This window comes from Acomys russatus, chromosome 19 (assembly GCF_903995435.1).
Source record: "Acomys russatus chromosome 19, mAcoRus1.1, whole genome shotgun sequence".
NCBI lineage: Eukaryota > Metazoa > Chordata > Mammalia > Rodentia > Muridae > Acomys > Acomys russatus.
Genome location: NC_067155.1, coordinates 54,966,017 through 54,988,175, shown reverse-complemented (window position 1 = coordinate 54,988,175; position 22,159 = coordinate 54,966,017). Strand labels below are relative to the sequence as shown.

The following is a 22,159-nucleotide window of genomic DNA, read 5'->3' as shown; positions in this document are numbered from 1 at the left end:
CCAGTGTTTGGGAGATAGAGGCAGGTGGACCTTTGTGAGTTCAAGGCCAGCCTGGTGTACATAGCAAGTTCCACCTAGCCAAGACTACATAGAGACCCTGCCTCAAAAAGAAAAGGATAAACAACCAATTTTAAAAAGGGGGGCTTGGGACCTAGATTGAAGGTTATCCTTGACTACATAGTTCTCGCCAGAATATATGAGACCCTATGTCACCCACCCCGCAAATAATTATAATATATATCCTTATTAGTAACAGAAACTTGCATCTCTTGCTGGGAGGAAACAATGAAAACAAAATGGCACTAAATTCCTATTTGTACCCTCCATTAAAAGAAACAAAGAGACACTAGTAAAGATACTAGTGAGAAGGTGAGAGAGAGAAGGCACAGTGCAGTCAAGTTGCCTGCAGAAAAGCCATCTGATGGGTGTTGTTTTTAACAAAATCTCAATCATTCGATTTTTACCAATAAAGATTCAGTAGGCAAGCCAGGCACACCCGTAATCCCAGCACTTGGGAGGCTGGGGCAGGCAAATCTCTGAGTTCGAGGCCAGCCTGGTCTACAAAGGGAGTCCAGGACAGCCAAGGCTACACAGAGAAACCATGTTTCGGAAAAACTGATGCTTTGGTGAAAACCTGTCAGCTCAGGGAGGCAGAGAGAGCACTCAGCTACCTTCCTACTCAGCTGATGGTCCCAGAAAGAAAAAGCTCCTTTCTCCTTCTCCATACTGTGTCTTAAATATCCTTTAACTCAATGTTTCTCCTTTGATTTCTTTCTAAATTATTTATTTGTTATATATACAGCGCTCTGCCTGCATGTATGGAAGAGAACATTAGAGCCACTGTGGTTGCTCTTAACATCTGAGCCATCCCTCCAGACCCCTCATTTATTTATTTGTTTGCTTATTTATTTATTTATTTTCTTGTTTCTCTGTGTAATAGTCTTGGAACTCTCTTTGTAGCCCTGGCTAGCCTGGAACTCACAGTAATCTGCCTGCCTCTGCCTCCCGAGTGCTGGGACTACAGGTGTGCAGCACCAGCTTGGCTTCCTTTGATTTCTTTCTTTCTTTCTTTCTTTTCTTTTCTTTTTTTTTTTTTTTTTTTTTTTTTGGCTTTTCAAGACAAGGTCTCTCTGTGTAGCCTTGCCTGTCCTGGACTTGCTTTGTAGACCAGGCTGGCCTCAAACTCACAGCGATTCACCTGCCTCTGCCTCCCGAGTGCTGGGATTAAAGGTGTGTGCCACCATGCCTGGGTTTCTTTTTTCTTTTTTTCTTTTTCATGACACAAATCATAAATTATATTTATATAGTAAATAACTATCAACAGTCCACTCTCATGTGTGTTGCACACATGCCACCATCCCCTTCCTGATAAACACTCTGAAGGAAGTCACCCTGCTGTTTCTTGGTCCCCAGACTGGTGGTTGGTTTTGATTTGAGACAGGGTTTCTTTGTGTAGCTTTGGCTGTTCTGGAATGGCTTTGTAGACCAGGCTGGCCTTGAACTCTTGAAGATCCTCCTGCTTCTGCCTCCAGAGTGCTAGGATTAAAGGCGAGCACCACTGCCTGGCTTCTCTTTTGTTTTCTTATATTCACTCCTTGTCAACTGGTTGCTTTCTTCTCTTTACCTATGGTTAACTTTATAATTTATTTAGTAAGTTAGTTTTTTTGTTTGTTTGTTTTTGTTTTTTTCTGAGATGGAGGTCTCTCTGTCTTAGCATTGGCTGTCCTGGAGTCACTTTGTAGACCAAGCTTATTTGGTTTTTTGAGACAGAGTTTCTCTTTGTAGCTTTAGCTGTCCTGGACTTGCCTTGTGAACCAGGCTGGCCTTGAACTCACAGTGATCCACCTGCCTCTGTCTGCCTAGTGCTGGGATTAAAGGCGTGCAGCACCACGTCTGGCTATGGTTGACTTTATTATTTATCTCATGTTTACCAAAAGCTCTTGGATTAAAGGTGTCTGCTAAGGCTGAGCCACACCACAACAAGAGACAGGTTTTTGGGCATGGTGGTGCATGCCTTAAATCCTAGCACTCTGGGAGGCAGAGGCTGGTGAATCTTTGAGTTCAAGGCCAGCCTGGACTACAAAGCTAGTCCAGGACATCCAGGGCCACACAGACTCTGTCTCAAAAAACAACAAAACAAAACATAGCAAACAGAAAGAAACAAAGAAAAAGAAACCAGTTTTTCCAGTTTACAATCTTGGGGTTCAGAATGTGATCAAATATCCTTCAACAGGTGGGTTCTAGTTCTCTTTGGGGCTCTTGCTGTGGGACTCTCTAGTCCTATCTTGGAGGACTCCTCCACCCAAAAGAATATTCTCCTTTGGGGTGCCACTTACCGTGCACTGTGACTCTTTTTCCTCTGTCTGGCTCTGGGAGGTTAATTTGTCAGAGTTCTCTTACTAAGAGGATAGCAACTGTCTCCAGGCAAACCACAATTACCCTTGAATATGTTTTAAGATTTACTAACTTAGGACATCACATTTACTGGCCTGTTTTGTTCAAGGGCTATAAAATTTATATTAGAGACCCAGTAATATAAATTGAAAAGCAACTTTCCCAAAGAAGTTAGAGGCCAATTAAACAGCCTTTGCCCAAGCATTTGGAGGAGGGTTTGACATTAAGCCAAATGTAACACAGGATCACAGGGAACAGAAACCCAGACAGCAGCCCCAGCTAGGGGCTTCCCAGAGTCTCTGATGGGAACAGGGCCAGATGGTGGCTTTTTTTTTCCCCCCTGGTCATCCTGCTTATGTCCTGTGACAGTTCTGAATGGAAATTCTAGAACAGCCACTGATGATAACCTTAGACTCCATGGCTTTCTGCTGCAGGCTCCCAATGTTGTAGCTACTGGGAACCAGGAAGCAACCTGATTTACCCAGCTTGAGTCAAATGCCACACTGGTATGACCTGCAATTCTGTGGTTTAGATATGATCTTAGCATATCATCCCAGTGGATCCTGTTCTCAGATGAGGCCGTGGGCAGATTGGTACACTATAGCATAGCCTGTCCCCTTCAGAGTGACAGGGAAATAAATAGCCTTAGGCCTAACCTCAGGTTTGATTGTTTATCAATAATCACCCAGCAGTATGAGTTTATCAAAAATGAAAAAAATCTACTTAAAAAGAAAATGGCCTTGCTATGTAGCCCAAGCTGGCCTCAAACACTCACTTCACAATCCTAAACTGGGGCTGGGGTGTTGCACAGTGCACACCTGTAATCTCAGCACTTGGGAATCTGAAGCAAGAAGATCCCTGTGAGTTCAGGATCAGCCTAGATTACTTACGTAATGAGTTGGTAGCTAGTCTAACTACACTGCAAGACCTTCTATCAGTGTCCCCACACACAGAAAGGAGGAAAAACACTGTGATCTTCCTGCCTCAGCCTGCTGAGGGATGGGATTTCCCTTTTCCAGATGTGGGCTGTGAACCTAGAACCTGAGGGCTAAGTCAGAAATCACTGACTCAGATTGATAGCAACACTGAGCTACAATGAGACGCTGCCATTTAGTGCTGATTGTCACTGCTGTGTATTCTGTAAGGACAACAGATGGCCTGTCACCTGAACTAAGGATGTAAGGAATGGTCTTAGATACTGGGCTATTCAAGAGGCTGCCCAGTCTCTAGGAGTCTTTACTCTCTCTGCCTGTGTGTTGGGGTCTCTGACTTTCCTTTCTGGGTTGTGATTCTCCACAGAATAAAGGGTCTTGTCTTTTTCCATGCATTACTGCTGCTCATCAATAGTGTGTTCACATGGCTGCGGTAAGGTTTAGTAAATGGGACAGGAGAGATGGCCTAGCAGTAAAGAGACTCTGGGCTCGATTCCCAGCACCTCCATGGCAGTTCACAACTGTTTGTAACTCTAGTTTCAGGGGATCCAGCACCCTCTTCTGCCCTCTGATGGCACCAGCCACACAAGTGGTGTATAGACACATGTGCAGGCAGAACACCCATACACACAAAATTTAAAAAGAAAAAGAAAGAAAAAAGAATTGCCTGGAGTGTCCCCTCAAGCTGAATTTTATTGATGGGTGTGTGGATGCTGACCTATATACATTTACACAGCAAACTATTATTGAGCCTTTGACAAAAATGGACATAGGGCATTGTGATTACCTGGAGGTCACTGCTAAGTGACGAAGCCAGACACAGAAAGAAAGCCCCCTGCCTGATCTTGCCCAAGGAGCACGCAGAAGGAATATGACAGTCTTGTCGAGCATTGAGGGGAAGGGAAGAGAGACGCTGAGGGTTGAGGAGGGGCGGGGGCATGGAGATGACTACATAAAAAATTGGGCAGTCACATGGGCAGTTGTCTAGAATTCCTATGTCTCGTAACTGAAAATGTTTGAGATAGTGTGCTGACTGCACAAAAGTGGCGAGTACACGTGTGAGGCAGTGGACTGCTTGGCTGGTGATCATATCACAGACTTACTTCCATGTACACAGTAGGCTTTGGTTGTTCAAAGCAGAGGCTTGTGTTGGTTTTGACTGGTGTATGACCTGCTCCTTCCCTCGCACCCCTGCTGCTTCCTTTCTCCTCCTCTAGACTTGCGAGTGAAGCTGCCTGTATCGTCCCCCCACTGAATTAGAGTTGTGTGGCAAAATAAATACTTGATGTTTTATTGAAGGAGCTTGGTCCATCTGAAGCTTTGAACATTAAAGAGTAATTTACAAATGTACTTTTACATTTATTTACTTATGTAGTATACACTGCATGCCTGAGGTTAGAGGATAACTTTTGGGAGTTGATTCTCTCTTTCTACCAGGTTTAGAAATATGCACCTTCACCTGCTTATCTATCTTGCTGGCCCCAAGGATTCCTTTAAAAACAAAATAACTTAGACTGGAGAGATGACTCAGTGGTTAAGAGCACTTCCAGAGGTCCTGAGTTCAATTCCCAGCACCCACATGGTAGCTCACTACCAAACAATCTGTACTGGAATCTGATGCCATCTTCAGGCATGTAGGCATACATGCAGACAACACTCATAATAAGATTTTTTTTAAGGTTAATATTAAGCTAAGATTTTTTTTTAAAGATTAAAAAACCCACAACTTTATTGCTTAAAAGTATTTTAAGTTTTAACCACTAAACTCACTGTTTTCCCATACATTAAAAAAGAAAGAAAGATTAGGGGGTTGGAGAGATAGATGGTTTGGTGGTTAAGAGCACTTGGTCTTCCAGAGGACCCAGGTTTGGTTCAGAGCACCTACATGGCACTCACAACCACCTATACCTCCAATTTCAGGGGATTCAGGGTTCTCTTCTGGCCTCCTCAGGCATGTTTTGCACATGGCACACGGACACATATATATGCAGGCAAGACACCCATACACATGAAATAAGTAAACTCTCAAAAAAAAAAAAAAATCATGGGGGGAAGAGATGACTTGGTGATTTTGAGCTGCCACATGGGGGCATGTGAGCCAGCTCTCCAGTCTGATTTTGGTTTTGGTTTTGGTTTTTCTTTTCTTTTTCTTTTTCTGTTTCTGATTTTTCGAGACAGAGTCTTTCTTGGACTCATTTTGTAGACCAGGCTGGCCTTGAACTCACAGAGATCCACTGGCCTTTGTCTCCCGAGTGCTGGGATTAAAGGCATGCATCACCATGCCAGGCTGCCTGTTTTTGCTTTTTAATAGAAAGTTTAATTAGTACATGCTAGGACAGTGTATGTAGAATCATCAGGGTTAGGGTTAGGGTTAGGGTTAGGCCTTGTCATGATGTCACTGTTTTTGTTAATTTTGTTGTTTGGCCTGGTTTGGTTTTCCAAGGCAGGCTTTCTCTGTGTAGTCCTGGCTGTCCTGGAACTTACTCTGTAGACCATGCTGGCCCCAAACTCAGATCAGAGTGCTGGGATCAAATGCATGAGCTACCACACCCAGCTTCTGGCATGATGTTTTAAATAAAAAATTAAGATACTTTCTGATGATCCCAAAGGAAACTGTATTTCTCATGTTTGTTGGTGAAGGCTTAAGATAATTCTGGGTTTTTTCCCCATAGATTATCTTGATAATGGGAATAACAAAATGGCAATTCAGCAAGCTGATAAATTGTTGAAGAAACACAAAGATCTTCACTGTGCAAAGGTAACTGCATTTGTCTTTTAGTTACTTATATTTGTGTGGGGTTGTTAGGTAGCCCAGACTAGCCTGAAGCTTGCTATGTAGACCAGACTGACCTCAAACTCACAGATCCATCTGTTCTCTCTCCCAAGTGTTGGGATTAAAGGTGTGTGCTACAATGTCCAGTTGTGAATTATATTTGTAATTTTTGGGGTTTTTTTGTTGTTTTTGTTTTTATTTTTTTAAGACAGTTTCTCTGTGTAAAGCTCTGGCTGAACTGAAACTCACTCTGTAGTCCAGGCTGATCTCAAACTCAGGGAGAATCACCTGCCTCTGCCTCCCAAGTGCTAGGATTAAAGGCATGTGCCACCACCGTCTGGCACATATTTGTAATTCTTTATTTCTTGTTTATTTGTATTTTTGATGCAGGGTTAAACTTGCTGTGTAATTGAGCAACTTTGACAGTCTGATTCTCCTGCCTACCCCTCCCAGCCCCCACCCTATATCTCAGTGGCTGTACAGAGATGCCCTAGTGTAGTGCATGTAGAAATCAGAGGAGAAACAACTTTCAGGAGCTGCTTCTCTCCAAGTCAGTTCCAGGGTCTGAAGTCAGGTCACCAGGCTTGTCTGGCAGGCGCCTCTACCCGTGAAACTGTCTCCACAGCTCTCTTGCTCACCAGCCCTCCTTCCTCCCTTCCTGTATACCACTTAGTGTCCTGAGTACTTTATATTGCATAGATAGTGTTTAATTGAAGTATAACTATATATTAAGGGATACTTCTTAATTATTTTATTTTTACTACCCCCCCTCCCCACCCAGTCAGGGTTTCTCTGATTGACCTTGAATGCACTACCACTGCCCAGCTTATTTTCACAACTTTAAAAAACAGTATTAGGTACTTTTAATGTGACTGGAGTACGAAGGAGCTTTGAGTTGTGTAGTTGCTCAGCAGCTTAGTGTTCCTTGTAGCTTCTGCTTTCAGTTTAGCTCTTGGTTCTCATTTCCTCATCCTCTGTGTGCATGTGCACGTGCACAGTGCTTGGTGCACAAGTGAGTACGTGTTCAGACAGAGGTGACATCTTTTTTTTTTAAAAGATTTATTCATTTATTATTTTGTATACAATGCTCTGTCTGCATGTACACCTGCAGGCCAGAAGAGGGCATCAGATCACATTATAGATGGTTGTGAGCCACCATGTGGTTGCTGGGAATTGAACTCGGGACCTCTGGAAGAGCAGTCCGTGCTCTTAACCTCTGAGCCATCTCTCCAGCCCCAGAGGTGACATCTTAAAGATTTTATAGCCTGGCAGTGGTGGCGCACACCTTTCATCCCAGCATCAGGAGGCAGAGGCAGGTGGATCTCTGAGTTCAAGGCCAGCCTGTTCTACAGACTGAGTTATAGCATAGCCAGGGCTACACAGAGAAACTCTGTCTCAAAAACAAATAAACTAACACAGATTTTATTATGTATGTGTGTGTATACCTCCTCTCCCTGATGGCTGTGGAGACTACAATGGGTATCAGGTCACTTAGAGCTGGAGTTTTATAGGTGTTGTGAGTTTGGTCCCTTTATAGACCAGCAAGTGCTTAACTACAGATCTGGCTCTCTAGCTCCACCTGTTGGTTCATTCATTTAGTCTGAGACAGACTGCTGAGCCTCTGCCTTTCCAGCACTGGGTTAGGAGCGTGTGGTGACCTTTGGGCATCTGTCTCAGCTAGAGTGCTCTCAAGGAGCGCTTTACCAGCCTTTCCCTCACCCTCCTTGCTTTGGAGATGGGATTTCTCTACTGTAGCCAGGTGCAGAACTGGTACTGATCCTTTTGCCTTAGCTTTCTTGTGGAAACTGATTTTTCTCTTCTTGCTATTAGGTTCTCAAGGCAATTGGTTTACAGAGAACTGGAAAACAGGAAGAAGCCTTCACCTTGGCTCAGGAGGTGGCTGCCCTTGAGCCCACAGATGACAACTCCCTACAGGCCCTGACGATCCTTTATCGGGAGATGCACCGGCGTACGTGACTTTCCATATCAGCCCTGACTCATGTGGATGACAGTAGAGAGAGAAATGCATTGATTATGGCCTGTGAAGAGCTTTACCAGGACAGTTCAATGCATTAGTTTCCTTTACTTGGAGTGAGAGTCAACCTTCTTTTCTTTTTTGAAATAGGTCTGTGTAGCTCTGGCTGGCTTGAAACTCACAGAGATCCACCTGACTTGACTCCCCACTGCTGGGATTAAAGATGTGCACCGCTATACTCCAGCCTCATTTTGGATTTTCTTTTTTTAAATATATTTTTAATTTATTATTTATACAGTATTCTGCCTGCCTGTCTGCCTATCTACCAGAAGAGGTCACCAGGTCCCACTGTAGATAGTTGTGAGTCACCATGTGGTTGCGGGGAATTGAACTCAGGACCTTTGGAAGAACAGGCAGTGCTCTTAACCTCTGAGCCATCTCTCTGGGCCCATTTTGGAATTCATAAATATATTATTATGAAATACATTGTTTTATAAACATTATTTACATTGTTATGTAATACTCTAGTAAATTTGATGAGTAAAAATGAATACTTATGAAGCTACCCTATAGTTAGGTAGAATATTGTTGGGCTGGTAAGGTGGCTCAGAGGTAGAAACTCTACCATGCAGATGGATAGCCTGTGTTTAGACCTCAAGCCACCATGTGTCTGATGTGCCCCTCCTCACACACTCAGGAGTGGGAAAACAAGGCAGAGTGGGCTAGAGCATTGTTGATGCTGGGAAAGCCTCTGATGCTCCCACTGAGACTCAGTTTCCCCAGGGAGAATTTGCTCTCCTGGATAACTTTGATTGACGTGCTTGCCACCTCTCTCTCTCTGCCTCTTTTCTTTTACCTTGCTCAAGATGAATGGACCCTCTGTCCCTGAGCCACACCTGTAATCCTCTGCTGGCTTCAGATCTCTGTCCTGTTGTCTCTGGTGACAGTGACCCCTTAGCTTATCTTGGGTTTCCTGTTGCTGAGTCTGTGCTGTGTGCTTCTGTGTGCTGATACGTTTCTGGTCTGTGCTGTGTGCTTCTGTGTGCATTTCTGGTCTTATGTCCAACGTCATCATCAGGGAATGTTCAGTCCTTGAGGCCACCATAATTTGGAGTAGAATTGTATCATAGAGGGCTTGTTTGCCTCACGATGAAGAGAGATGTTGGCTATTTCTGTGGTACTGGGGATCAAACCCAAGGCCTCACACAGGCTAGGCAAGCACTCAGCCTTTATGCACTTTAGTCCTTACTATGGTTTTTTGTTTTTTGTGTTTTTGAGACAGCGTCCCTCTGTGTATAGTCTTGGCTGTCCTGGACTTACTTTGTAGACCAGGCTGGCCTTGAACTCACAGTGATCCGCCTACCTCTGCCTCCCAAATGCTGGGATTAAAGGCATGCGCCACCACGCCCAGCTCCTTACTATGTTTTTTGTTGCTCTTTTTTTTTTTTGCTTTTGTTTTTCGAGACAGGGTTTCTCTGTGTAGCCTTGGCTATCCTGGACTCACTTTGTAGACCAGGCTGGCCTCAAACTCACAGCGATCCGCCTGCCTCTGCCTCCCGAGTGCTGGGATTAAAGGCGTGCGCCACCATGCCTGGCTTCTTACTATGTTTTTTATTTTGAGATGGGTGTTACTAACTAGGCCAGGATAGCCTTGAACTCAAGTCAGCAGCTGGGCAGGACTTTAGCTTGCCATCTCCTAGCCTCAGCCTTCCTTCCCAAGGCTACGGTCACAGGCATGCACTGCCACACCTTAGTGTGTCAGTAAGTGCTACAGTAGAGGCCTTCGCCTTCAGTAGGAGTTTAAGGCAGGCCACAGAAGAGACAGTGATCAAATTTGGGGTGGAGAAATAGACTGTTGAGGGTAGAGCCTGCAGAGAGGACTGTGATTGGATTGGGGTCTTACCTAGAACTGGGTACATAAGTGGAGCTTACCGAGGAAAAGAGAGAACAGCATGGAAGTCAGGACATGACATTTTAGGGGACTCTGGGGAACTACAGTTGGTGAAGGGCTGGAGGAGAGTTTGGAAGGAGACAGGCCAGGGCAAGTTCATGGTGTCCATGTGATGAAGAGGAGTGATCTAACCCATGCTGTATCCAAATAGCACTTAAGAGAAGAGCAGTGCTCACATGGGGCCAGTGCCTCATCCTCCATTAGTGGCAGGAGGAGCCCATCAGCCCAGAGGTTCTCAGTCTGTGGGATGAGACCCTTTTGAGGGCGGGGGTCACATATCAGATATTTATATTACAATTAATAACAGTAGTAAAATTATAGTTATGAAGTGGCAACAAAATAATTTTATGGTTGGGGCCATCACATCATATGGACCTGTACTAAAGGTTAAAACCACTGATTTAACCAAACAGGGAAATGAAGAGTGTTAGGGTTTTCTCTCATGGAAGTGTAATCAAATCTTGTTTCTCTTCCTTTTAGCGGAGTTAGTCACAAAGCTTTATGAGGCAGCTGTGAAGAAAGTTCCCAACAGTGAGGAGTACCACTCACACCTCTTCATGGCCTATGCCAGAGTGGGCGAGTACAAGAAGATGCAGCAGGTAACCGCATCCCCGTGCTTCTGGTGTGACGTACAGTCTCTCATGTGACTGAACTGCTGCATGTATGGCTATCAGCCAATTACATACTGTTCAAGGTTTTGAAATGCTTTGACGTGGGAAAGTGTGCCTCTGGCTGGCTGCTGGTGTGTATTTGTTTTGATTGTTCTTCTTTGTGACATTGCTGTTCAGGTTCCAGAAAATGATTAGACAGGAATTGCAGAATACAAAGTGAACAGACAGAGACACAGCCACTCTAAAGTTTACAGCCAGCTCATTGAGCTATTTTAGCCTTCTGAGAGTTTAATAAATTCAGTAAGGGAGAAGCCCCCATGGCTGAAGTGTTTCATTCTTGCTTGCTGTAGGTGACTTATTTGCCAGTGATGGTATTTTAGGGGTTCTTTGTGTACACTTGAAGGAGCCTTATTTGGACACAAGTTTGAACTGGTTTCTGGGTAAGGCTGACATTCCAGAGAAATCTGCATTCTAAAGCTCTAAGTAGCTATGTTAGCTTAGTATTTATTTATTTACTAACTTTTTTTGTGGGGTGGTGGGTTAAACCCAGGGTCTGCATGCTACACAGACATTACTCCTGGCTATATTCTTAGCTCTTTAGAAAGTATATTCCATTTGGGGATATAGCTCAGTCAATGGAGTGCTTGCAAGGTTATGCACAAAGCTCTTGCTTTATCGAGCAGTGTATGAGCTGGGCATGGTGGTACATGCTTGTAATCCCAGCACTCTGGAAGGGAAGGCAAGAAGATCCGATGATTGTGTCCATCCTTAGCTATATAATGAGTTTGTGGGCAGCCTAGGCAACTCAAAAAAAAAACTTTTTTCCCAGAATGACTTTCAATTTGATATCCTCCTGCCTCCAACTTCTGAGTAGCTGGGATTACAGGTGTGAATCACCATACCTACATCAAGTTAGTATTTTATGGGTTTTTGACGGCATTAAAGAATAAACCTGACATAATGGCACATGCCTATAGTCCTAATACCTGAGGTATATGTCTGAGGATCAAGAATTTAAAGTCATCTTCAGCTGCATAATGAGTTCAAGTTCAAGACCCTGGGATGAATTCAAGACCTAGTCTTAAAAAACACTTAAAGTGCCGGGTGTAGACCAGGCTGGCCTTGAACTCACAGCGATCCTCCTGACTCTGCCTCCCAAGTGCTGGGATGAAAGGTGTGTGCCACCACACCTGGCTTATTTTATATTTCTAATAGTCATGATGTCTTTAACCTTTCATTATAAACATTTCCCCTTAAATTACATATAAAATTGGCTTTCTAACAGTCTTGACCCATTCCTCTAGAGTACGTGTGCCCTACCTAGTGGCAGGGTGCTCCAGACAGCTTAGGCTGCCATCCACCTCACCCTTAGTGTCTGCTCTGTCTCCCGTCTGTCCTAGTTCTCCTTCCAGTGTGCTGTCAGGGCCTTCTGTCTGCTGAGCACCATCCGGGTGCAGCTTCCCCCAACCTGCTCTGCCTCTCTTTCCTCTTTGCTCTGCACAGGACTACTAACATGCAATCCTGGAAGGATATAGACTTATAATTTTCTTCTCCTCTTTAGATTCTTTATAACCAAAGTAACTGTGTTTCTTTCTTTCTTAATGAACTTGTCTTCCACCCTCTCCCTTTCATTTTGGTGCTGGAGAGGGAAGGACATATGTTTGAACTCACCTTTCTTGAAATCACTTAGCATGTGATTTTTCTTTCATTACATGTATGCATGTCCATGTTTGTGTGTGGGTATGTGCATGTAAGCGCGGGAGTCATCAGATCCCCTGGTACAGGGATTACAGGGCATTGTACCTGCTTGACATGGGTGTTGGGAATCAAACTCAGGTCCTCTGGAAGAATAGCACATGCTCCTGAACTTGAGCCGTCTTTCCACCCCCTGTTATTTTTAGTTTATATATATGGCTGTAGTGAAGAGGTTACCAGGCATTACCACCAACGGGGGTACATAATTGTATTGTTGGTCTCTTCAGAAATATCCCACACATCCCTATTTATTTTTGTTTTCATTTTCAGTTTATTAATTGTTCTCTAGCTGATGATTTTCTAAATTAAGCTCTCTATCTTTCAGGCTGGCATGGCTCTGTATAAGATTGTCCCCAAAAACCCTTACTACTTTTGGTCCGTGATGAGCTTAATCATGCAAGTAAGTATGCTGCTTAGGATGGGACTGCAGTCTGTCTTCATCATTGTCTGTAATAGGCAATATGTTGCACTGTCAGGAGGGTCTTTATGGATCACCTGCTGGCTTTTCAAGTTGGAATTACAGATGTGTACCCACCACACCTGGCTTATATTTGTTCTTTCTGAGCCTCAGTTTCCTGTTTTGTATAGTGGAGACGCTTATCTCCCAGAACTGAGGGGATGGGAAGCTGTTGCTAAGAAGACAAATAATACACGGGGCATGGTGACCACACCTGAAACCCCAGCACAGCAGGAGGATCTGGAGTTTGAGGCTGATCTAGGGAACGGGTGAAACACTATCTGAGAGGATAAAAATTCAGCCTGCCAGGCAGTGGTGGTGCACACCTTTAATCCAAGTACTGCAGAGGCAGAGACAGGCAGATCTCTGTGAGTTCCAGGCTAGCCAGTGGGTAGAGAGGGTTCCAGGACAGCCAGGGCTATTGTACAGAGAAACCCTGTCTCAAAACCAAACCAAACCAACCAACCAAACAAAAACCCAGCCTGACAAACCAAGCTCTGGGGTCAGGACAACCTTCAAGGGCATGGAACTTTTATCACATACGGTCCAGCTACTGGGGAAATGAGTCCCTTTCCTTGTTTCTTTATCTGTAAAGTGACCATACATCTGCCCTGTAAGGTTGCTTCCTCGAGGTAAGTGAGCCCTGGGCAGAATCTCTGCACTGTTGGATTATCAATGGTCCTGGTTTAAAAATGATGGCCCCATGGTAATTAGCTAATGGCAAGAGCTGTGTTAAGTAGATCGAGGTGGCACATCCCCTCTTCTAGCTGTGTAAACAATCAAGTTGCTGTTCAAACAGCTTCCTTCTTGACACCCTGATAAATGTATGTAATACCCAGTAGAGGCACACCCCTTTTTGAGTAGTTCTAGGTAAATGTCAGACTGACCTGTTGAAGTTCTAGGTCATTGTAGTGGTCTGGGGATTGTAGGAATGCTTGGAGTAAAAAGGCAGCTATTATTCCAAGCATCCACGTGGTAGATCCAAATTAACCACCATCTTTACATGTGGAGTGGAGGTGCTGGGGACAGGTTGTTTTTAACTAAATCTCACACATTAAATTTTACCAGTAAAGACTCGGGAGCCAGATGCTCAAGTGGAAGCCTGCTGACCTTGACCTTCCTTCTCTGCCAGTTTCCCAAAATGACTCCTTCACCCCATCTCAAAAAACTCAGACTCAGTGTCCCTCTCTTCTACTTCTTGTGGGTCTTTTTGTTTGTCCTTTTGACTTCCTCTTACTCTTTGTTTTTTCCTATGTTCACTTCCTGTCAACTGGTGCTTGTTTCATCTCTTGACCTGTGTATGGTTGACTTACTTTAATCCTGTCCCAGCAGAAAGCTCTTAGATTAAAGGTGTGTGCTATGGCTGAGCTGCACCACAACTAGAAATTGGTTTTTCCAGTGAACAGCATAGTCTTGTGTGATCAAATATCCTGCAACAACAGGTCACGGTGGTTGTCGACATGTGACACGAACAGAGTAAGCAGGAGAAAGATCAAAGCAAAACACAATGTTTCCTCTTGCAGTCTATATCCGCACGAGATGAAAACCTCTCCAAAACCATGTTTCTGCCCCTGGCAGAGAGGATGGTAGAAAAAATGGTGAAAGAGGACAAAATAGAAGCTGAAGCTGAAGTGAGTACACACTCTTTCTCTATTCCCCAGTTGGGACAGTACTGGAGTCTGGTGTCCCAACGTCCATTCCATAGCTGGTGACCCCATCTGGCCCTCGGGAAAATGAGACTGGGCGGGCTTAGCTCAGGCACAGAGAAGCTGAGCTCTGCCCAGCAAGTGCACCCTACCAAGATGTGTGTGGGAGGGAAATCATGACACAGTTGTGTTACATAATTGTAATGACCACACAGATGCCTCTGCTCCTTCTGCTGTCTCAGTGCTGCAACTGTTTGTGTCTTCTGCAAGGTTGAACTCTACTATATGATCCTGGAACGCTTGGGGAAGTATCAGGAAGCCCTGGATGTCATTAGAGGGAAATTAGGAGGTAATTTATAAAGTTTTCTGCTTTGTTTTTAATTTGAAGATGAAAAGTATTTCTGGTTAAAAAAAAATTCCTGCACAGTCATAAAAGGCGTATGATTTTGCTGTGCTTCTCTTTTTTATGTCTAAGTTTATGTTTAAACTATTAAAAATATCTTTTATAATTTACTTATTTTTGTTTTATGTACATTGGTGTTTTACCTGCACGTATGTCTGTGGGAGGGTATCAGATCTTAGAGTTACAGTTGTGAGCTGCCATGTGCTTGCTGGGAGTTGAATCAGTGCTCTTAACCTCTGAGCCATCTCCCCCATTAAAAATATTTTTATTCCCAGCACTTAGGCAGAAGCAGGCCAGACTACATAGTGGGTTCCAGGACAGCCAGAGTTATGTAGAGAGACCCTGTCACAATGCCCCCCCCCCCCCCCCCCCAGGCTTTTCTCTGTTTTAGTTCTAGCTGTCCTGGAACTCACTCTGCAGACCAGCTCAGCTAAAGATTGTCAGTCTTGCATGGCAAGTACCTTTGCCTCCGGGCCATCTTTTTTGTTTTTTTCCAGATAAGGTTTTTCTGCATAGCCCTGGCTGTCCTGGAACCCACTCTGTAGACCAGGCTGGCCTCGAGCTCAGAGATCCTTTTGCCTCTGCCTCCCACCTGGCTCACACGGTGCATATTGATGCTGTTCATTCCCCACCTGCTCCTTTCTTTCCCTAGGTCATCTTCACTTTGGTGTCTCCTCATCCCCACCCTCAGTTTCGCCTATTGAGCCCTGTTTGTGCTGCCTGTAAAGTCCCGGGTTAAACTGTTTTTGTTTGTCTTTCTTTCTTTCTTTTTTGTTGTTTTTGAGACATGGGTTTCTCTGTGTAGCCGTGGCTGTCCTGGACTAACATTGTAGACCAGGCTGGCCTCAAACTCACAGCGATCCTCCTGCCTCTGCCTCCTGAGTGCTGGGATTAAAGGCGTGCACCACCACAGCCTGGCTGGGTTAAACTATTTTTAACTAATGATAATTCATGGCTTCAGACTGAAGGTGTGTGAGAGGGTGTATACAGAATCTCTCACCCTGTCACAGTTCTGCTGTTGCTTGTTCTTGCCAGTCTTTATGTGTATGGATGTTTTACTTAATGTATGTAAGTGCATGTCGTGTGTAGTACTCAAAGAGGCCAGAATAAAACCGTGGATCCCCCTGGGACTACAGTTAGATATGGTTGTGAGCTGCCATGTGGGTGCTGGGAATTAAACCTGGGTCCTCTGTAAAAGCAACAGTGCCCTTTACTGCTGAGCCCCCTCTCCAGCCTGTTGTCTTGTTAAGTTTTTCTTTTGGGGGCCGGGTTTCTTTCTCTTTTTTCTTTTTAAATTATTATGTATACAGTGCTCTGCCTGCATGTACACCTGCAGGCCAGAAGAGGGCATCAGATCACATTATAGATGGTTGTGAGCCACCACGTGGTTACTGGGAATTGAACTCAGGACCTTCGGAAGAGCAGTCAGTGCTCTTAACCTCTGAGCCAGCTCTCTAGCCCAGGGGCTGGGTTTCGAGACAGGGTTTCTCTGTGTTATCTTGGGTGTCCTGGACTAGCTTTGTAAGCCAAGCTGGCCTTGAACCCACAGCCATCTGCCTGCCTCTGCCTCCCCGGTGCTGGGATTAAAGGCATGCGCCACCACATCTGGCTGTCTTGTTAGGTTTTTTGAGACCGTCTTCTGCAGCCTTGGATGGTCTGGAGCTTCACATGTAGCTGAGGCTGGCCTCAAACAGCAACCCTTCTGCCTCACCGTCATATTTTTAAAGGCAGAGCCATCATGCCTGGCAAAACTGTTCTTTTTTTTTTTTTTTTTTTTTTTTGCCTTGGAGAAAGAGTCTTGTTGCATAGGATTGCCTGGTCTGGAATTTATTATGTGGATCAAACTAGCCTCAAAACCCCTGCTTCTGTGTCCTGAATGCTGAGTCAATAGGTGTGCGCCATCATACCTGGGCCCAGCTGTTGTTACTACTACTAGTACTGCTTCCTTCTCCTCCTTCATGCTCGTCATCTTCTTTGTCATCTTCGCCGTCTTTGTCTTTTGTCTTCTTCATATTCTTCATCTTTGCATTCATCTTTGTCGTCTTCTTTGTCTTTGTCTTCTGGTGTTTTGCCTGAATGCATGTGTGCATCATGTGTGTGCAGTGGCCATGGAGGCCAGAAGAAGGCAGCATCAGGTCCCTTGGAACTAGAGTTACTGACAGTAGCAAGCTGCATTGTGGGTGCTGGGAACCAAACCTAACCATGGAGCCACCTCTCCAGTATCTGTCTTTGGTGTTTGGTGTAACTTTTTTTTTTCCCCTTTGTGAGACAAGGTTTCTCTGTGCAGCCTTGGCTGTCCTGAACAGCAGACCAGGCTGCCTCAAACTCACAACGATCTGCCTTCCTCTGCCTCCCTGAGTGTTGGGATTAAAGGCGTGTGCTACTGTGCCCAGCTTGACTTCACCTTCTTTAGACAGATACAAGCCCGTTTCTCTGAGCCCCACTGATAATATACTTGCTGCTGTCTCACCCAACTCTTCTAAGTAATTTTGTCTTCTACTTTAAAATCTCAGCTTCTTATCCCATTTCAGTTTAACCCACTTCAGTGTTTCAGAAATATGTGCTGAGCTTTCCAGTCCTGAGATGCTGGATTTACATGTGTACACCACAGCCCAGTGTGGATCATCAGTTATTATCAGAAGTCATTGTTAGAAATGGACTTTTAGGAAAATGTTTTTTGTAAGATAATAGTGTGTATTCTGAGAGTGGGTTTATTTTCTTAAGGGAGCAAGAAAATGTGATCTTGTCTTCACTATAATTGGATTTTACTCTGAGACATGAGACCAGCCCACCAACTTTTATACTTTCTTTTGTAGAGAAGTTGACAAGTGAAATTCAGAGTCGGGAAAACAAATGCATGGCCATGTACAAGAAACTGAGCAAGTGGCCTGAGTGCAATGCCCTTTCACGACGCCTCCTGTTGAAAAAGTGAGTTGATGCCACGGCTTGTGAGTCAAGAGCCTGACAAGGTCTCCAGGCCCACCTGAGACTGACCCTGGTCTGACCTTGGTGTTCCATGAGACTTCTGTGCCCCTTTGTATGCTTTGGAAGTTTTGAATGAGCTTTACTTTTTGGTAAGATCTAATGGCACCTTGATGGTGGCTAAGTTGAGTCTTGAGGATGAGCACTGAGTATCACATTTGCCGCTGGCCTCAAAGAGGCTTCTCTCTCTACCCCAGCTCCTATGTAGGAAGAGCTCGCCGGGGAGTTTTTGTTTGTTTGTTTGTTTTGTTTGTTTGTTTGTTAGTTTTTGAGCATCTGAAAAGCTTTGGGCTCTCACAGCCTCCACATTGCCACCTTGGGGAGTCCTGGTTCCCGTAGGGCATGATTAGGAAGACAGATTTGTCAGAACCTGGGTTTAATCCTGTGTGCATCGTTCAATCTGATTTTAGCTCTGATGACTGGCAGTTTTATCTCACTTATTTCGATTCTGTCTTTCGACTGATTGAAGAGTCCTGGACGCCTCCTGCTGAAGGGGAACAGTAAGTTGCTATCTTTTTCACTTTCAAATCTTAATATTTAAGGAGGGATATATGTGTTACATGCTTTTAAATTGTTTCCAAAGATTTTATTTTATTTTACATATATGACGAGTGGTTTGTCAGCAGGATATATATATGTGTGTGTGTGTGTGTGTGTGAATACACACATACATACATACATATATACATACATATACACACACACACACACACCATGGCAGTGTCAGGGAGGACAGAAGAGGGCATTGGATCTTCTGAAACAGGAGTTATTGATGGGTGTGAGCCACTTTGTGGGTGCTGGGAGCTGAACCCCTACAAGAGCAGCTAGTTCTCAAAGCTACTGAGGCATCTCCAACTGATATGTACCATTTGAAAAGATTTGGTTTGGGCAGATTACATTGACACCTTGGGGTTTCTTGTTTTGTTTTGTTTTTTTCAAGATGAGGTTTCTCTGTGTTATCTTGGCCATCCTGGACTTGAACTCACAGCAATCTACCTGCCTCTTCCTCCCAAGTGCTGGGATTAAAGGTGTGTGCTACCATGCCCGGTTCCACCTTGGGATTTCTTAACCTGTGTCCCTAAATGCTTGTTGTCTTTGTTGATTACAGCGTCACTTTCTGTGCACTTCATAGCGTGCAAGCCTTTGCAGCACTAAAGTGTATCCCCGTCACGAGGAATGGTGTTTTTTTCTCCTTAGCGTGAGTGCCAGGATTATAGGCATGTGCCAGCATGTCTGGATTACAGTGGTGCTTTTGAGGGTGATAGAGCAAAAGAACTTAATTGTGCACCAGTAATGTTTTATCTTTCCATAATGATACATTCCTTTCAAATAATCCTTTGCTTTATTTCATATGTACCTGTAAGACTCCTTTTAGTCCCCATGAGGCACTTAGTCCCATGTAACCTATCAGTGTAAAAATAAATCCTAACAGCACCTTGCCTCCAGACTTGCTCCTGTTCTTTGTTAGCACAGTGCTGTATACTGTGAGAGTGGGCTTGAGTAATTAGACTTAACTAAAAAGATTAAACATTCTGTTTGGGTTTCCTTTTTTCGGGGGGTGGGGGAGGGAGGTTGTTGACCACTAGCCCAGGAAGACAGGAGGAGCAGAAGGCCAGTCAAAGGTCTATAGAGGGTAACCCTCCTCCAGGAACCTCTTCAGGGAGAAAGTTCAACTTTATTCAGGAAGAACAAAAGCTTTATAGTCCTTGGGAAGAGGGTGGGGTCTCTCATAATAGGTATACCTAATTTGTTGGAACTAGGCACTTTAAGGATGCTTGATTTGCATTTGGCAGCACACTCCTATCATACCTAAAGGAACATAGTACCTAATTGTCCTATAGGCACAGGGAGGGGAGAACTAGCAGGGAACTGTGCCAAAGGCCATATATCAAATGTGGTTAGGGACATCTATGTCTAAAGACACTCTCTAGGTGAGGTCAGGCAGAGAGCAGGAGGCCTTGCTGGGGAGAGTGAGTCCTCCATCTATCGCTGAGCTCAGGCAGGCTATATGGACCCTGAGGCCTGCAATCTCTTACAGCAGGGTCCTTCCAACAGTTTCTGGTTGTGGTAACTTCCTCCCTAAATACTTGTATGCTCTTTCCTAAACGAGACGTGTAGGTCTGTTTCATTTTTTTCTTAGAGGCTCAAGAACATCTCAGAGATGTTTCATAATATATTAATGTGTCTGCTATTGATGGTAATTGGGTTATTACAGATTTTTTTCTTTTTTTTTTTTTTTTTTTTTTTTTTTTTTTTTTTTTTGGTTTTTCGAGACAGGGTCTCTCTGTGTAGCCTTGGCCATCCTGGACTCACTTTGTAGACCAGGCTGGCCTCGAACTCACAGCAATCCGCCTGCCTCTGCCTCCCGAGTGCTGGGATTAAAGGCGTGCGCCACCACGCCCGGCCTCAGATTTTTTTCTTTCCTCCCTTTTGTAGGTAATATTAAGCAAATTTAAGTTGAATCTTTAGAAAATAGTTTTTTTTTTTTTTTAAGCTTCATTTAGCCAGATATGGTACCCACCCTTAATCCTAGCACTTGGGAGGCAGAAGCAGGCACATATCTGTGAATTTGAGGCCAGCCTGGCCTACAGACTGAGGTCCAGGACAGCCAGGACTACACAGAGAAACACTGCCTCAAAACCAAACCAAAACAAAAATCTTTCTTCATCTATTTGTATGCATACACGTGCTTATGTGCCACCACTTGTGCACGAAGGTCAGAGAGGACACCTTGTAGGAATAAGTCCTCTCTTCCTTCTATGTTGGTCCTGTGGAGCTCAGCTAGTTAGACTTGCGGAGGTGCTTTAACCATTTTGTCACCTTTAAAGAAGTGAGAGTGGTTTGTTATTCTGCAGTATCCAGGACTTGAAGCTAAGAGCAATTTTGCAGCTTGTTACTTGTTATAGCAAGCTGGTGGCTTTCTCGAACCTGTTTGACCTCACTTGACAGCTGACAGGAGTTGCACACCCCCACCCCAGCGTGTTGAGCACATGATTTCCTGCTAACCTACACTGCTAGCTCTTGCATTTTCTTCTGATTCCTTGAAACAGGTTCTCTATGTAGCTCTGGCTATACTAGAATTACGAGGACCAGCCTGACTTAAAATTTGTGGAGGTCTGTCAGCCTCTTTCCCCTGGTACTGGGAGCCCTTGGTTTTTTTTAAGGCAAGGTCTTCACCTGCAGTCAGTGTTGATTTTGCTGAGTCTCCAGCTGTGTCCTTCCGGCAGCTACTGTTCTTTTATTGCTTTTCTTTTGGCGGGGGTGGGGAGGTGGGGGCCAGGGGGTGGTTGAAGACAGGGTCTCTGTGTAGCCTTGGCTGTCCTGGACTTGCTTGTAGACCAGGCTGGCCTCAAACTCACAGCGATCCGCCTGCCTTTGCCTCCCTAGTGCTGGGATTAAAGGTGTATGCCACCATGCCCAGCTTGCTTCTTCTTTTTTTTTTTTTTTTTAGAGTTATTTATTTATCATACACACACACACACACACACACACACACACATATAATGCATATATACATATACAGTGTTTTGCCTGCATGTACACCAAAAGAGGTCATTATAGATGATTGTGAGCCACCATGCGGTTGCTGGGAATTGAAGTTAGGACCTTTGGAAGGGCAGCCAGTGCGCTTAACCTCTGAACCATCCCTCCCGTCCTGCTGTTGTTTCTTAAGACCAGTCTGTGTTGAGGCAGTAATGGTGCCTTGTGTTTCCTCCCAGCTCCTTAGAAGGAGAAGTACACTGCTCTGCAGAAGATGCTGTGAAGTTTATAGAGGATAGGATAACGGAGGCATCGCAAAGTTCTCGACATGTCCGAGGCCCACACCTAGCCAAGCTGGAGCTCATCAGGCGCCTGCGGAGCCAAGGTTGTAACGACGAGTACAAGCTGGGTAAGAAACAGCTGGATAGTGGTTCCTCAAATCTTGAGTGCTCATTAGCAATGCACTTATTACCTAACAATAATTTCTAAAGAAGGCTTATTTACCAGATCCATCTCCTGCCTATATACGGCTTGCCCCCCGCTCTGCCCGCCCCCCCCCCGCCCCCCCAGACAGAGTTTCTCTGTGTAGCCTGGGCTGTCCTGGACTCAATTTGTAGACCAGGTTGGCCTCAAACTCACAGCGATCCGCCCGTCTCTGCCTCTCAAGTGCTGGGATTACAGGTGTGCGCCACCACACCCGGCCACGTTTATTTTTTGTGAATGGATCTCACTCAGCTTGGGCTCAAGCTGGCCTGGCACTCAGTCTCCCCAGTATGAGCTACTTTACTTAGCTTTTCTTT

At 44.7% G+C, this 22,159-nt stretch overlaps 1 protein-coding gene across 2 annotated transcripts in view; it reads left to right on the top strand.

The window, feature by feature from the left end:
- The window catches only part of Naa25 (N-alpha-acetyltransferase 25, NatB auxiliary subunit), a 56,943-nt gene that overhangs the window by 7,260 nt on the left and 27,524 nt on the right, over positions 1 to 22,159 (top strand). For both annotated transcript variants that reach the window (XM_051161579.1, XM_051161578.1), the window contains exons 2-10: positions 5,999 to 6,084; positions 7,930 to 8,068; positions 10,506 to 10,624; positions 12,717 to 12,791; positions 14,372 to 14,479; positions 14,765 to 14,843; positions 17,714 to 17,825; positions 18,290 to 18,379; positions 21,599 to 21,768. In XM_051161579.1, the coding sequence (XP_051017536.1) occupies positions 5,999 to 6,084; positions 7,930 to 8,068; positions 10,506 to 10,624; positions 12,717 to 12,791; positions 14,372 to 14,479; positions 14,765 to 14,843; positions 17,714 to 17,825; positions 18,290 to 18,379; positions 21,599 to 21,768 (978 nt within the window). The remainder of the gene's footprint in view (positions 1 to 5,998; positions 6,085 to 7,929; positions 8,069 to 10,505; positions 10,625 to 12,716; positions 12,792 to 14,371; positions 14,480 to 14,764; positions 14,844 to 17,713; positions 17,826 to 18,289; positions 18,380 to 21,598; positions 21,769 to 22,159) is intronic.